The sequence below is a fragment of the Stegodyphus dumicola genome, chromosome 4, assembly GCF_044657685.1.
Source record: "Stegodyphus dumicola isolate Sdum_Otavi_A_Nest chromosome 4, ASM4465768v1".
Lineage (NCBI taxonomy): Eukaryota > Metazoa > Arthropoda > Arachnida > Araneae > Eresidae > Stegodyphus > Stegodyphus dumicola.
In genome coordinates this window covers 245,726,298-245,744,439 of record NC_140771.1, presented here as the reverse complement: position 1 = coordinate 245,744,439, position 18,142 = coordinate 245,726,298, and the positions used below count along the sequence as shown (strand labels likewise).

The window sequence follows — 18,142 nt, the reverse complement described above, 5'->3', positions numbered from 1 at the left end:
TTGATGTTTGAATTTAATTTTAATCTTTTCGAAAATGTATTAACTATAAAAAATTTTGAATTTATATATGATCAAAATAAAAGTCCTTCTATTTGTTTTAATTTATTTTACATTGTAAATTACATTAAATAATACAAAAATTTAAAGTGTCCCATCATTTTTGTGAACCACAATACATTATTCTAATTTTTTCCGTCTTTTCTCACTTAATCACATCAATGTTCAGTTTTTCTTAGTTAGACGGCTTGCAATTTTTTTTCTTACTATTATTAACGTTTTGTGTGTTTGTAAGGTTTCCCTTAGTTATTTAACTAATTATTCGAATTTTTGTTATCTTTCCTGAACTTTTAAACTTCCCCTCACCAGAATATAAATTTAAGTTAAGTGAAGTGAGTAATTAAACGGGCGAATCTCGGAGTTTAATTCAGAGCGTGTTTTCGCTAGCCAGCGGACGTTTCGTTTCTGACCTTGCTGTTACACTGATACACCTTTTTGGCCATGTGAATAATTATCACGCCTGTAAGGCTTGTTGAGTCAACCTAGATTAGCCATAACTTAAGGTGGTAGACCAGCACCACTATTTTTTAGATTTGGATTTATTGTATTTACATATTCTTATTTTCCACCGCAAGTTGTCGGTGTTATTGTAAAGTATTAGTACTTGTCTTTCTGTTCATAGTTGGAATGTTAACTTTATTCATTAAACTTTGTGCTATTCGTACTTAAGCCACATAAAATTTGATTCAACAATAAAATCACAAAATATTTAGAAACAGCGTACCTGTAGCTTTAGAATTTCCGATAGACAGTTTCGCGCACTGAAGACAAAAATATTTCATTCCGTAAATTGTTGCCACGGCTTTCAAATCATTGAGCTTATTAATCAAGAAATTGTTAAAATCTTACAAAATATGAGATGTGAAATTCAAAATTCGATAGCCCTAGGTACCATTTTTTTTTTTTTTTCACAATGCGAAGAACATACGTACATGCAGATTTTTCATTATTTAATTTCTTTAAAAATAATAAAAGATAACATTTGGTGGCAACAATAGTAGTTGAAGCTGGAAAATTCCGTTTCAGGAAAAGTGATGAAAGATTTCCTCTCGTAATTCTTTAGGCAACATTGGTACATTTGATCTTTTCCTTATTTGTGGGGTTAGAAGAAATAATAGCAATGTTTCTGGAAACATTCTGTAAATTGTTGCCACGGCTCGCTTTCAAATCATTGAGCTTATTAATCAAGAAATTGTTAAAATCTTACAAAATATGAGATGTGAAATTCAAAATTCGATGGCCCTAGGTACCATTTTTTTTTTTCACAATGCGAAGAACATACGTACATGCAGATTTTTCATTATTTAATTTCTTTAAAAATAATAAAAGATAACATTTGATGGCAACAATAGTAGTGGAAGCTGGAAAATTCCGTTTCAGGAAAAGTAATGAAAGATTTCCCTCTCGTAATTCTTTAGGCAACATTGGTACATTTGATCTTTTCCTTATTTGTGGGTTTAGAAGAAATAATAGCAATGTTTCTGGAAACATTCGTCGATTCATTATGCTCCCTTCCTTGTTTAAATTTTTAACTTTTCACTTTTGTTCCCAAGTTCATTTATTCTGATTACTTTAAATGTTTGTTCTTTTTTTATTATTTATCATTGTTCTTGTGTGATACTTGAGCTGTTTTATATGTTTGGTTTGATCTCCGCCAATAAAGCAATTTGTAACAACAACAACAACATTTACTACGAATAGAAAATAGTACTAAATGTTAAATTATAAAAATAGAATGAAAACACTGCTGTTGTAACTTCTCAAGAAAAGGATCACATAGACGTAAACTAAATATTTTATTTCTTACTAAGACACTTTTTACTAACAAGTTACAAAAAAATTTTTTCTAGATTATAGAACTTCTCGTTTTCATGGTTACATAAAAATAAAAACTGAATTCTAAAACCGATAACAATGAATATGACATGCAACAACCGCTTTAAACAGCTAGCACAAAAATTGTTGGAAATAATGCATTAATCCTTTTGTATAAAAAATGAAATATACATATATAAAATGATCGAAAAATATGTGCTTAATGTAAGAACCACCATTAAAAAAAATCAGAATCATAATTTAGATTTCAATGAAAACAAATTCCTAAGTCCTGTTGTAACGAAGATACAAGGAAGAGGAACTCTTAATGGCAGTAATATCACCGTCCTCAGTAGGCTTAAGAAATTGTTGTGGCTTGAACTTATACAGAAACTTTAAATACTGATTAATATCGTTTTATTTGTTTTTTGTTGTTCTTGGAATGGCAACAAAATATTACTAATGATATTGTTCTAAAGAGTTGCTTACATTTGCTAAAAACGAAATAAAGATTATTTTTGATTTAAAACGTGGATTGACGTTATTTAATGAAACGGAGTTGTAAAAATAAAGGCAAAAGTTTACAATTGGGTGCCCCTTGTTTTTTGGCGATTCTTTTTTGACGCTAAGATAAGCGCCAGGAAGGCACAATTTCAAGATGATTGCTACACAAAAACAAAGTAAAAAGTCAAAGAATCGCACAAACTTTGTGTTCATGTACACATCGATCTGTTTTCACTTAAAAAAAATCCCAGAATTGCACAAACTAGGCATTGCACACTGCCTTAAATTTGTCCATGTACGAGTCCATCTATGTACGAGTATTTTCATTAAAAAAAAAATCAGCAAGCTAAAACAAAGTTAAAACTATCATGGCAACCAAAAATGAGGTTTTATTGCCAAAATAAAAAAAAAAAAAAAAAAAAAAAAAAAAAAAAAGAAAGAAAGAAAGAAAGAAAGAAAAGAAATTATCGCTAATCGAAGAGGCACCCAATTCTACCACTAGAGCCAAAATAAAGATTAATTTGGAGTCAGAGCCAATAACTGGTGACTTAGAGTTTTGATTTTAAAGTGAATATGTTTGAAGACGATAAAACTGTCACGAATCCTGCACACGAACTGTGTAAGGTAAGTGTCAAAATTCCTCCATTTTGGTTGGATCACCCAGAAATTCCCCCCCCCCCTCCAAGTTGAGGCTCAGTTTAAGATAAATGGAATTGTTTCGGAAGAAATGGAAATTTAACTATTTAGTATCACAGACAGAACCCAAATATGTTGAGAACATCTGGGATATCGTAACAAGTAATTCCGCTACTAAATATACAGAATCCAAAACAAGGCTTCTGGATTTAAAGAAAGCGAAAGTACTAGAATTAAAAACCTGCTTACAGGAATCGATTTACGCAACTTGAAACCCAGTCAGTTATTACAAAAATTAAAATATGTTGCAACATCGGATGTATCCGAAAATGTAATTAAAACGTTATGGTTAGAGAAATTGCCGCATTCTATGTGTAATATAATACTTGTTAGTGACGAAGAATTACCCAAGTTGGCGATCATGGCTGATAAAATTTCAGATATGACACCTTCTAAAGAGATTTGTGGTGTATCAACAGCTGGTAATTACTCGAATACAGAACTGTTAATGAAAATTCAATCCCTTGAACAGCGGATTGCCGAAATGACTGTTCATCATATATCGAGGCTACGATGTAGAAACAACTCTCTATCGCGCAGTACTTCTAGGAAAAGATTTAATCCTAAAGGAAAATATTGTTTTTATCATTTCCGTTTCGGTAACAAATGTCATCAGGATAAATGTACTCAACCGTGCAGTTGGTCAAGTGATAAGTCATACAATCTGGGAAACGACAATGCGCAGTAAAGGAGACGGCAAGCTCTACTGTTTATAATGTTAAAGAATGTCACCAATTTCGCCTATTTATCAGAGATAAAAAATCGAAAGTGCGTTTCTTAGTGGACAGTTGGATCCTCGAAAACTTGCAGTAGTTAAGCAAGATTTTCAATTAATTCATGTTGGACAATAACATAATAAGACCCTCGAGTTCTCAATGGGCAAGTCCTCCGCATGTGGTGCTAAAAAAAGATGGCACTGTTCACCCATGTGGAGATTATAGACAGCTAAGATATCCTATTCCTAGGATAGGGTACTTCCATCATATTTTAAAAGGTACGAATATTTATTCCAAAATAAATTTACTTAAATCTACTATTAAGTGCCTACTGCCGAAGAAGACAGATGCCAAACTGCTATTATTACTCCTTTTGGATTATATGAATTTAATGTTATGAGTTTTGGTTTGAAGAATGCACCAGCAACGTTTCAAAGATTTATAAATACAGTTCTTTCTCGTCTAAATTTCGCTTTTCCATACTTAGATGACATTCTGATAGCATTTACTAGTGAAGAACAACACAGAATCCATTTGAAGCTAGTGTTTGAGAGACTAAATGCCTATGGACTCTGCATTAATGTTTCCAAATCCATCTTTGGCACACAAGAAATAGAATTCTTGGGTTATTTAATTACTCCTATAGGATCACGACCTTTACCTGACAAACCATTCACGAACTCAGAACATTTTTAGGTCTTATTAATTTTTATCGGCGATATTTAAAAAATACATAAAAAAAAATCTTTTACACGACTACCTTAAAAGAGCCCGGAAAATTCAGTGGACAGATGAAGTTAAGGAACAATTTCAGCGATGCAAAGATGATTTAATCAATACAAAACTCTTAGCATTCCTGAATCATGAACTACCTCTGTCATTATATACAGACACTTCAGACTCGGCGACTGTAGCGGTACTTCAACAATTTGAAGATAACGCATGAACACCTGTTGCATTTTATTCCCAAAAAAACTAAACGAAGTACAAAAGCATTACAGTACTTACGATAGAGAGTTACTAGGAATTTATCTCTCCATCAAACACTTATATTCATTTCTTTTCGTAACGAATGAATAGCTCAATAAAGCTTTTCTGCTGCTTTTTCTGAAATTTTTACTGGAAGGAAGAACTTTTAAAATATTCACAGACCATAAACCCATAAACAGCTAGCACAGAAATTGTTGGAAATAATGCATTAATCTTTTGTATAAAAAATGAAATATAGATATATAAAATGATCGAAAAATATGTACTTAATGTAAGAACCACCATTAAAAAAAATTAGAATCATAATTTAGATTTCAATGAAAACAAATTCCTAAGTCCTGTTGTAACGAAGATACAAGGAAGAGGAACTCTTAATGGCAGTAATATCACCGTCCTCAGTAGGCTTAAGAACTTGTTGTGGCTTGAACTTATACAGAAACTTTAAATACTGATTAATATTGTTTTATTTGTTTTTTGTTGTTCTTGGAATGGCAACAAAATATTACTAATGATATTGTTCTAAAGAGTTGACATTTGCTAAAAACAAAATTAAGATTATTTTTGATTTAAAACAGGATTGACGTTGTTTGATGAAACGGAGTTGTAAAAATAAAAATTAATTTGGAGTCAGAGCCAATAAAATTCCTTAAATCTGCTACCTCCATTAGTAGATTTGGGTAAAGTTCCATACTTAGTGAATTTACCATCCTTTGAGCATTAGTCTTTATTTTCAGCAGAACCCTTAGCACTTTCAATATGAGCACCTGGGAACAGGGCTTTCACATTATTATAGCACGTCCGGTTTTCCAAATAACACTGGAAATGTTCGCTACCCGTAGATGGATAATTCTCATAACCGATAATAAGATACTCATCCGTTTTTGGTACAAACATAATTTTTAATATCAAACAAAGTAAAACACCAGCATTTACTTTTAAAACTTTTTGGAGCAACCATCTTTTCCGACAATATAATGACATCAAATGCAAAATAATTCACAATCGAACATAAAGGAAAAAAAAATCTAAAAATAGCATGTTATTCTATAACGAATCAGCGAGCCAATACATAAACAGCATTATAATTACTTAAATAATGAAATCTGTTTTTCAAACAAAATTAAATGGATTTTCAATATTTAACAGCCATAAATAATATTTTAAACACAGAATATATGCATATTAAAACCATTCATGGCGTTGGAATGATACACGTATAATGAAAATATTGGTTTAAAACATTTGCAAGCTCAGTGACAACACAAGAGAGTGCAGGGAAAAATTTGTAATTAGAATCACAAGTTTTCAACATGCACAAAGTTTTAAGATAGAAATCATCTCCCGTAACTTCGTAGCCATCGTGATTCCTTGACCTAACTCCGATTCCTAGGGTGATCTGAAATTTAAGGTGTACACTTCAAATCTACCAGATTTGTCAGAAGTTTCATTCGTCATTGTTTATTATCAATCTCCCGCATACAATGCGTGATTGTCTGCGAAGGTGGGCACGTTGAAAATTTGTTATACCAATAAAAGTTTTTCCCTCTTGCATTGTCACTGGATCTTTAGAATGCTCCTTGCAAATATTTTGTCATACTTGTATCGTTCCATCACCACTTTTGGTTTTTCAATGCAACGATTAATTTGCGCAGGAAAGAAAGTGGATATTGCCCATTTGAAAGTTCCGAAATTTTTTTTTTTTTTTTTTTTTTTACATCATATATTGAAGGGTTTTTTTTTTTTTTTTTTTCTTCTTTAAATGACCCCCCCCCCCCGGGGTCGACGTAGAGTATTCTGAGCAGTACTGGCTAGGGTTTGTACCTAGGCAGTCTCGGCCATGGGGGTATAAAATTTATGAACTTGGCGGTTCCTGATGGTCCATGGGGTAAGTCTATATTTGCTCTTCATGGGCCGGGAGGTGTAAGTCCTTTCCACCAGGGTATTGGTAGCCAAATAGCAAAAATATATAATATTTTTGCTATTTGGCTACCAATACCAATAAAATATAAAATAGCAAACTGGACCATTGAGAGTCTGGTCACTGCTGTCCTTGGAATTCCATGTAAAGCCTAAGGAGAGGGGCATCCCGTGTAATGCTGGCAGGTAGCCCAAATTAATGGCCGGTCATCGACCGTAAGTTGTCATCGCCTACCCCACCATGGTCTCGGCCCAGCCGGGACGGTGGTCTTGACTGGTTCGTGTTTAGCGGTGGGCTCGCTGTTCGCTAAGCGTTCTAGCAGAGGGTCTTTCAAAATTGTTGGTGTCTCGGGGATGTGGGACTCCAGGCCTAGCAGGTGTGTTCAAAGTCATCTTCGGGTGACTCTTCTGGCTATTCTTTGCCAGACCCTGAATGTCCTTTCATTGGAATGAGAGTGGTATTAGTTTAGTTAGTTATGACCACCCTGTACTTTTCACAAAATTACTCTTATGTTTACAAGGAGCACTTCGTGAAGTAATTGTACTGAGAGTTTGAGATTTTTATGAAAGGCATACTTCTATTTTATTCATAGCAGATACTTTTTGCATATTTTTAACAATCTGGCCACAGATTTGTTTAGTATATACTGAGCCTATTGTATATACATATGCACCAACTCATGCTTAATTAGAATTAGTTTAAATGAAATAGGTTAAGAATTCTGCAATGCATTATTTGCTATTAATTGGCACATAAAAATATAATACTCAGGATCACCTCTTTTACTGCATACAAAATATCTGCTGCAGTCTTTTTTTCTCCTACTGTAGATGTGCAGTGGAAAAGATTCATGCCTGTAAAGAAAATATATGCTTCTATTTTCAACTTCCAGGGAAAACAGAGCATCTGTCATCACTGTTCCCATGCTTTCAATCACATTTGTTTTGCTTTTTTTATTACAAGGAGAATTTTTAAGTAGGAATTTGGAAGTTTTGTCTCATCTTCAGGACCTTTATCAATTAATTCCTCCTAAATATTAAGAGTTTTATTAAAAATCTATGATTTATTCTAATAATTTAAAATTTTATACTAATATGCTTTTCTTCCAGTTAGATCAAGCGTTAGTCCCCCACCCTTGCTTCATATAAAAAGATTTATAATTTATTAAACGTAACTATGAAGTGTTATAATATGCAGTTCTTAGATTATGCTCCTTTTTCATTTGTGCATTATTTCATTTAAATTCAATCTATTGAATATATATATATATATATAATTTACTAAGCAGATGACTTATTCTAACATTTCCATATGCCGTAAATAGCATTTTTGAAGATAACTGAGTTTATTATTAATAAATTAACATATTTTTGCTTCTCTATTTATTTAAAGAGGTTTAACTTAAGGGACAAGCAACTGAGAAAAAGTATGCCAGAATTACACAAACATATAATGAAAGCAATTTTTTTTTTACAAAAAATGTGTTATAAATCTGATTACAAGCTTATTTAAAAAAATGTTTTCTCTTTTTGCTAGAGCTAACAATATTTTATTAATCATGCCCTGTGAGGAAATATATATATATATATATATGGTTGAAGGAGGTGAATGCATTAAAATCACCAAAATAGCATATAAGAAGGGAATCACTGCATATTTTTGATTGTATTACAAGTAAAATTACAGTACAGAATACATGCTTCAAATGTGTGAAATGAATAATGAACTTAAAGCTAATAAAATGCTATCTGATACATTAAAACCAAAATTTTAGACAGAGAAACAATCAAAAGAAATTTCAAAAAGTATTTCACATGTTTTATAATAAATCTACTTAACGTTTGATAAAACTGAAATTTATAGACAGTCTAAATTCTTACGAAATACAAGCAACAAGTGAAGTGCAATTTGTTTGCATTTAATTCTGAATAAGTTTGTTCCAATTCATTGTCACTAACAAGAAATACAGAAATTCACTTTGAAGCATTTTTTCTCAAATAATACTCAGTTGTATCAATTAAAGATATACCAATTAAATCCTTCACTTAAATTATGGAAATTAATTTTCTATATGCAAAGCACAGTAGAAAGCAGAGAAATTAATATTGGAATGTAATTTTAAATTGATTACTCCACAAATTATATTCTAAGAATCTGTTATTCACAATATTTTATTTCATATGTATGTATCTGAAATATTTTATATAAATTTTGAACTAATCAGCAACGAATTTAGCAACAATTCATAAGTAATGGATTTGATAAAACTAAAACTTTAAATGATACACAGAAATTCACAATACAAATACCTCTAAAAAATTCAATACACTAAATCAGAAGACCAAGTTCAATTATTCAAATTCAAAAAGCTATGATAAGAACAAATGGAATTAGAGACTAATAAAAAAATGCATAAAAAATCCTTGAAAATGAACTTTAACTCCATTTGATATCATTGTTCCCATTTCAAGCTTAATTAACATACATAAATATGGGCTTACTACGACCATAAGAATTCTCAGATGTGAATTTATGTATTTGACTGCATTTTATTAAGTTATTTCTTATGTGGAATGCTCATATATTTTAAACTATTTATTTATAACAAATGAAAGACATTTTTAATTGCATTTAAACAACAAATTCATAACATACTATAAGTATATATATATCATAAAATAATAAATAATTATAAATCTCACAATATATATGTCAAACATAAAGGAAGGATATATTAAGATGAAAACCTATTGAAAAAATATTAAATACAATCTGCATAGCATAATGAAGATCTACATAGCATGACAAAAAGTAGTGTCCATTTGGTAATAAAAAAGAGAGTGAAAGAAATTATATAAACAATTTTTGTTTCAAGCTTTGAAAGTACACATTTAAAGCTTATTCTACTTAGATAACCATGGCACTGTTTCTTTTACTCTATTTAGATAACTGTGGCACTGAGGATTTCAGGTACTATGAAAGGACAAATATTTGTTATCCTGATCATAAACTTCTGCAGTCAGTCTATCACGAAAAGCAGTTACCATTTTCTGGAGATTTTTGCTGTTAACAAAGAACTTTCCACAAAGCTAGTAATCACTGGAGAACAAGTTTGGGGTTTGTTAGTTTCCCAAACCTTCTACAATAAGTTCTGAAGAAACTGCTGTGTGGATGCAGAAGCATGTGGCTGGGTATTGACCTTGGAGGATGATCATGTTTTTTTTTTTTTTATGCCATTTGCTTTCATTGAATGGAAGTCATTTGGTGGAAGTATCTGAGAAGAGTTTACTGAAATATGTCTCCCAATAAGTGTCTCAGTGCCAGTAATTATATGCAAAATAATATCCCAAAGTATTTTCAAAATAAAAAAATTTTCTTCAACCAACTGCTTTCATTATTTTTAACTACAAAATGTGTACTATTTTCTAGACATGACTTGTATGAGAAAAGAAATAATAAAAATATCTAGCCTTTGTATTGCTAATTAGAACTATGAACAAACATGCTTAATATGCCAAAACGGAATAATAGTAAAGATATTTAACTTTAATATTATTGATAATTAAAATGAAGACTACTTTCTTTCCATAATTAGATAGGTATACTACCATGTAAAGCATTTAAATAAAATTATATAAAAATATTAGAACAATTTAGGCTGAAATTTGAAAAATTAATCACATTAGCTATTTATAAAATATTATGAATAAAGATCTGCATAATACATGACAATGCATTTCAAAATAAATTTATGCTAAATAGTTAATTAAATAAAATTAACTAGTTTTATATGCAGTTTTTAAATTAAACAGACTTAAAACTTTTACAATAAATGTGCACAATAAAACAACAATATGAAATAAAAATTATGATGGGAACTTCCATCGAATTATAGAACCATCTTTGCCAACACTTATAATATATTTTCTATTTGGAGATATTCGAAGGGCGGTAATTTCATCACTGTGGCCTTCCCCAATGTGTGTTACTATTCCTTCCACATATTTCCAAACCTATAAGAAATAAATTTTCAAATGAGTAAATATTATTATTAAAATGCCATGACTATTACTGGAAACAATTTTTAGTTTTTGTTTGTAAAGAACATTAAATCTCTAGCCATGACCATGTTAATATAACATTGTGCTTAGTAATAAAAATAATAATAAGCAAGTTATTTTGAACTATATTTAAGGTGCTATCAGGCATTTATATTTATCAGCATTACTAAGTGGTGCTTATTATTAAACCAACTAGAAGAAAAAAATTATTTGGGATAGATATAAAAGGGATAAACAATGAAAAGCAATTTGTCATTATAAGGCAAATTTTGTTCTACTGTTCATTATTTATTTTCATTGTTATTATCATTAAACAAAAGAGAAATTTATAGCAAAGTCAGAACTTAATGTACTGTAAAGCGAAAAAATTTTGCAAAGATAAATAAGATATTTCTATATAAATGCATGTATAAGTCATTATGACTCAATGAAAAGTCATTATTTTCTAAATAAATAAATAACAGTAAAACATTGCAGAATAGGGAATTTATCTGCGAGTTATAGTGTATTTTTTTCCAGGTTCCTTCATTCTGTGATCTTATTATGTTTCAATTCTCGCATAGATGAAAAACCATTTTACAGTTCCACTTGAAGCAAAAAGCATACAAAACAAATGAGAGAAATAAATTATTTAGTTATTTCTATGCATAAAATGTTTAAGAATTATTTGAAAAAAATCAATAAGACTATATGTTTAAATAGAACGAAAAGAGATTTATAATTTTATAACTTAATCCATATATTTGTTTGGATAATTTAGATTATGAGGGTAACACTTATTTTTACAACATGAGGGATATCTTCATGAAAACCTTCCTATGGAAATTGGCTGCTATTCTCATTGCACATAGGAGAAAACCACAAAAAAATCCCAGCTCATTCACTTTGATTAGAATTTAGGTTGAGCTATCAGTGTTTGGAACTTTTACTATTCAGTCATGGGTCACCCTATCCATTAAATTACAGAGTTTTACACTAAAATAATTCTGAGAACTGTAGATATTCTAATGTCTGTAGGCCTGACTAAACAGCATATAACTCCTTTTATGGTGGCAATTTGAATTTTTAATATTGAGTAAAAATTAAATTGTTATAAATTAACAAAAAATTAAATTATTCAATAAAATTTAAAATAAAGATATTTTAGATAAACAGTTTTAATATATAAATATTAATGCATTTTAAATAATTAATGCAAAGTGCACAATTTTTAAATATTATTTATAAAATAAATAAATGCAAAAAAACTATGCAAATTGATGAACCTTGATAAATTTGTCAGCACCACCAGTTACAAAAATTTTGCAGTCATCTGTTATATCCAAGGCATTTATAGAACCAGATAATGAAGCTTCTAAGGCTCTGATAAGAGTACCATCAAGAACTTCGTAGTATGTGACTTTTCGATCAGTTCCACAGCTGATAATTTGTTGTTCTCTTGGACCATAGCAAACAGCTTGAAACAGAGTATTTGCAAATACAACTTGTATTCTGATAAAATTTCTGTGAAAGAGATTGAATATACATGAAAATGAAATTAAATACAAAAATATACATAGCATACTTTTTCAGAAATATCATTAAAATGGAGGAACATGTTATGGATGTTGTTATCAATCAGTTATGCCTAAAAATTCATTAAGTAGTTATTTAAAAAAGAAAATAACTTTTACAGAAATATTTTAATATTTTCTCAGTTTGAAACAAATGAAGCACAAGATTAATTCATTATGAAAGATATCTTAATTACTAAATTAGTTGAAGATCCTGTTCTTTTCATTTTATTCCTTTTTATTCTTTTCACATGTAGTCATCATTTTAATTATTGTTTTAGAAAAGATACTGTGAAACTAATAATAAGCTTTTAAAAAATATTATTACTAACACAGTATTTGCTAAGATAAATGTATATGCAAGATAAAAGGCATAAAATAAAACTATAACTATAAAATATCAGTTAAATACCTTAAGTAGAATACTTATGAGATGAAATTATAATGGAAAGGATTGAAAGCTAAGAAATTTACAACTAAATATTTGTGTTATATATTACAAAATATGGAAGAAATATTCATTCTGACATTCAGTATACTTATTTCTATTTATAATAATTTAGGAATCTACATATAATAGAAATAGTGTTTGAGTTTCTGATAGAATTTTAAGTGTGAAAAATAAAAATGCTACTAAGAAGAATGATAACTATAGATTGTTATTTCAAACAGCTCCTTTTCAAATGTTATAGCATTTGATAATATGTAGCAATAGTCAATAGTTCTTCATAAATAAAAGGAGTGGTTTACTGATTAAAGCGAAAGGTCTCAAGGAAGGAAAAATATTTATGGTTAAATAATATGTCTTTATGGAGCATTTTCCTAATTGAAAGGCATGGCCAACAGTAAGAACACTAGCATGGACTATACATTTCCAGTTTTGAGGTTTATAACTATATTCTAATAATATGTTTGATATTTCCATCTCCTTATTAAGGTAGTACTCTGAAATATAATAGTATGGTTGAAAATTCTGTCCACTAACTCCTTAACTATTTAATCTTAGATATATACTGCTAGTTAAAAAATTTCTCAAAATAAATGGTGAAGAATTTTATAAAACTTGTCATAGCACTGAGGATGGAAGGGTTCTATAAATATTAAAACTAATTTTAACATGGGCCCACGGAATAAAAATGCCATTTACTAAAACATTCATTAAAGTTTTACAAGTTAAATATAAAATCTCCCACACTTTTATATGCAAAATTTGCTTCTTTAAATTCACAATCTCAACTTTTTTCCTGACAGAAAGATTTGACTGCCAGTCTCTAATTGCACTTTTTTATTATTTTACACTTGACAGTAATTATACAATTAAATGTTCAAACTAATCATGAATTATATACTTCGGATAAGTTCTTCCAGGAATGAGACATTTCTTTAGGCTCCATATTATTTAACCATACATATTTTTTACCTTTTTAATATTATAGGGTATTAAAAACTCTTGAATAGTGAGTTACGAACTGACAAACTTTTTTTTTTGCATCATAGAAAATAATATCCAATTTCCTGCATGACTGAATGTAGCACAATACAATCTAATATACAACTATATACAGAACAACTACCTGGTGACCACTTGGCAGCATGACCATATTTTACACTAACCTATACAAGAAAAATGTTCCAGTTCTGAATAAAGTATACTAAATTTATGTTTGTTCATGTTTTCTCATGTTAGAGCATTTCAATATTATTAATAATAAACATTTAATGTTGGAGCAGTTAAATAATAGATGAACTAAATATAAAACTTCAGTATTTGCACACTGATACTTTTTACTTAACTTTACTTAGTTAGTTTGAACTTTAGTTATTTAATTTTTCTATTAACATATAGACATTTTAGTTATTTTATATGCTATTTAGACATAGGTATTTTATATGCTATTTAGACATAGGTATTTCATATACTTAATATACTAATTACATATATTCTTATACACACCAAAAAGGACTGGAAGTGTTTGTTCATTATTTTAGTATATCTTGCTGCATTAATTTACCCTTAAGCTTTAACAAAATCTATTGCTAATGGGTATTTCAACTCCCCCTCCTGTTAAAAAAAAAATCATTCTTCAAGGAGTTTTATAGTTGATTTTTATTTTATTCCTATCCATTCCATTGGCACTGCTGGAAATACTTCTTCTATTACTGCTAATGAATAAGGAATTACACTGTTTTAACTAATAATGGTAATTTGAGAAACATTTCTTCTACAGCATTTTTCATTTCAAATTTTTACTTCTAAAATTTATGAATTCTGATCTTTTCTTAGTGTTTCTAAAATCTTCAATATATATCATTCCCTCTCAAGATCAAAACAGTTATTCTTTCAAACGATTAGGAAAATCCAAAATATTTGCATTGTAATGTAAAAACAGTCTGATTTTCACCATTTCACCATTTCAGTATCAGTATCACTGAATATTTTAATACAATCACTTGGGAATATTATTAAGAAATTGGAATTATTAGTTGGAAAAATATTTCTCCCCAAATTATCTTAATACCTCTTCCAAGAACTTGATTCTCATGTAAACTCATTTTAGAACAGCTTCTACTCTTACTCCTAAATATACATTTTCTATGCTAAAAAATGGCTTTATTTTTTTAGATGATGTTACTTGCAACAAGTTAATAATTTTTAATACTTAGAGAAATATTTCATGGTAATTTTCAACAGATGAAATTAGAAGACAAAGGTAATATGCATTGCATTAGTAATTTAAATTTGAATTTTACTGCTTTTGGATAGAGGGTAAATTAAGAAGAGAAAGTTTGGCTTAAATAAGGGATTTTGTAGTGCAATTAAAATCGATTTATTGTTATGTTTATTGCTTAAAAGGAACATAACACTAGATCTAATATCAAGCTACCTTAAGAAAAAGAAAAAAATACTAGATCTAATATGAAAGTATTACTGGTGGTTTACCTGGATACGTCTACATTTTATGAATTAAAAGAAAACACACATCAACTGCATTTATAAAATATAAGACAGAAAACTGAAATAATATTTTAAATCAGTACACACTCTAAGTCCCATATAATGCAAGAACCATCTCCAGCAGATGTCACACATTCTCTATCATTGCTTTTCATTCGTATACATGTAATGGCACCTTTATGCTCCTTCATTGTTCTAACAAGAACCTGAAACAATTTATAAATATTTTATAATATAGATAAAAAATAATTTTTATTAGTCCAAAGGGGCATTAGCCCAGATGGGCTATTAGTCAGCTATTTGAAAAAACATTTTGTGTTGGTTCACTACATATGTTCGTTTCGCTTTTCAAATTGTTGCCACCAAATATATTATCATATTGCATTATATTTAAAGAAATCAAATAATGAAGAATCTGTATGAATGTATGCATGCTATTTGTGAAAAAACAATGGTACCTAGAGGCATGCAGTTCTGAATAGCATAGTCCTCTACCCAAATATGGGCATGTGAAAGCCAGAATTTGGAATTTCAAATTTGTTTTATTGTCTATTTCATAGTTTGTAAAACTTTTAATGAATTTTTGATTAACAAACTCAACAATTTCAAAGCAAGTGATGGCAACACTGTAAAAAAAAAAAAAAAAAAAAAAAAAAAAAAAAAAAAAAAAAAAACTTTCCATAAGGCTCTGGTACTTCTACTTTTAAGTATTAAATCCAGTTTCCTATCATCACAAAAAGAAAAGAATCATACACATAGTCAAGACCAAAGAAATTTGACAATTTTTTGAATCATGAGAAATAAATGATCCATCAGAATACCAGCAAAATAAAAGCATATAGTTTATCACAACTTCTTCTCTGTTTGATGACAGCAAATATATTGCAAAATTAAGTTTATCAGGTTTAAAGAAAGTTTAATAAGAGAGGTTTAATTAATTACTTTTAATATACGTTAAATGCAATTTAGACAGAATTCCATTTAATATGTACCAAAATAACAGAATAATCGTTTTTGAAATTTAGCATTTTTGACAGATATATGCAAATGTAGAATACTTAAGACCTTTTTTATAGATGTAATGAAAGGTACAGGATTTAAGATATGATAGTCCTAAATTCTTTCTGAAATATTTAAGAAATAATGATTTAATGCAAAAGAGACCATGACTGAATTATGAGAAGATATATTGAGTTTGCAGATTAATACAAAGGAATATTTATAGTAGCAATGTATAACGTATATAACTGACAAGAAGTTGTTCGTTGTTCTTAAGCTACATACAACAAAATGAAACTCTGAGATGGAGGAGTACCTATGTTTAGTGGAGCCCTGGGGGGTTCTGCAAGTCAAAATTTGAAAAGTATTCTCAATACCATGTGGACTACAAAATTAAGTACCTAATACAAACAACTAAATCATAAAATTAGCAAAGCAACAACCTTGTGTTTGGTGTAGACTTTAGTCAAGACTATTTGATTTGAGGGTAAATAGGTACAGGTCCCTCTTCATCAGGAGTAAAGTAAACTGCAACGAAGGGAAAGCCACAGTTGTACAGTACCCAATTGCAGTAAAGCGAACAAGGTGGTAGCACCATCTATCAGCAGAGATAGTAAAGAAAATTGAAAAAAAATTAAAATTATAGAATTTTAAAAGCATTCGGAAGGACTGGATTAGAATTAAAGTCGTTAACTAAACAAGATAAATCTTTGTTAATATGAAAATCTTCAAGAAAATCTAATTCACCAATGGAAGAAGCTTTTGGAATAATTTTTGCAGACGAAAAGTCAAAACTGTGATCAAATTTCATTTCCAATAATGATTAATTAGCAATGACTTATCAATTTCTCCTTTTTGAACGTAAAATTCATGTTCCTTGATGTGAAACTTTAATGCTGTTTATTCGCATTGGAACACAAATCTTATGCCCATTATCTTATGCATTTTGCATAGCACAGTTTTATGAATAGGTGTATTGTTTTTAAGCAATATTGTCACGAAAAGGCAATTATGCTGGCATAATTCAAATTAATTTTGCATATTGAAAACTATATAGCAATAATATACATTTCTATTTGTGTCACTTAAAAATATATAAATATTTTGTCTTAAATTTATATATATATTTTGGTGGGGCTAAACTATTTGTATTTTAAATTACATTGAAAATTGCATGCAATAATAAAAAAATGCATCTATTGAAATATTATCATTGATTTCTTGTGGCTGTAAATTGAAATTTTCATGCTACATAATGCAATATCAAATTACTTTATTAGAAAATGCAGTTGTTTTGTAGTTTTAAAATTATTTACTTGTATGCTAGAAGTGATGTCCCACACTCTAACATGACCTTCTCCGCCACCACTGACAACTCTTAAGCAGTTTGAGGAGGCAGTTAGAGCAGTAACTCCACGCTGGTGAGCATTTTCTATGATATATAAGGATTGCCCTGTTTCAGGAGTATGAGCCCTTATCTTTCCATCGTCCCATCCTATGTATGATATTACACATGAGTTGAAGACAAACTAAATAACAAAAATCTTAATCGCATTATACAGTACAAAGTCTTTAATCCGGAATGATCTATAATCCTGACCTTAAAGCTACAAACTTTCTGCGCATGCGTAGCATGTATGCATACGCATAATACGTTTACGCATGCGCGTTTTATGTATAATGGACAGTATAAGCTAGGCTAAAATTATCTAATTATCTATTTCAGTTAATGTTGCAGATTATGTTGTTTCTTAATCTTCTAATTGGATTCGGCTTATTATTTTTTGCAGACTGTTAGAGCAATTTTGTAGAAAGTAAGCTTGAACTTTTGATTATGTCAAAAAAAGTTTCTGATTCTGGAGCTGCAATGCGAAAGC

At 29.5% G+C, this 18,142-nt stretch overlaps 2 protein-coding genes across 2 annotated transcripts in view; one reads left to right on the top strand and one right to left on the bottom strand.

The window, feature by feature from the left end:
- LOC146997849 (uncharacterized) overlaps positions 1–9,905 on the top strand; it is a 45,358-nt gene extending 35,453 nt beyond the window's left edge. The window contains exon 2 of the mRNA XM_085816173.1: positions 9,642–9,905. Within this exon, the coding sequence (XP_085672299.1) occupies positions 9,642–9,766 (125 nt within the window). The 3' untranslated portion in view covers positions 9,767–9,905. The remainder of the gene's footprint in view (positions 1–9,641) is intronic.
- LOC118193118 (cilia- and flagella-associated protein 52) overlaps positions 1,837–18,142 on the bottom strand; it is a 51,945-nt gene continuing 35,639 nt past the window's right edge. The window contains exons 11-14 of the mRNA XM_035364157.2: positions 17,582–17,760; positions 15,354–15,472; positions 12,023–12,260; positions 1,837–10,709 (exon numbers count right to left, since the gene is read on the bottom strand). Coding sequence (XP_035220048.2) covers positions 10,563–10,709; positions 12,023–12,260; positions 15,354–15,472; positions 17,582–17,760 — 683 coding nt within the window. The 3' untranslated portion in view covers positions 1,837–10,562. The remainder of the gene's footprint in view (positions 10,710–12,022; positions 12,261–15,353; positions 15,473–17,581; positions 17,761–18,142) is intronic.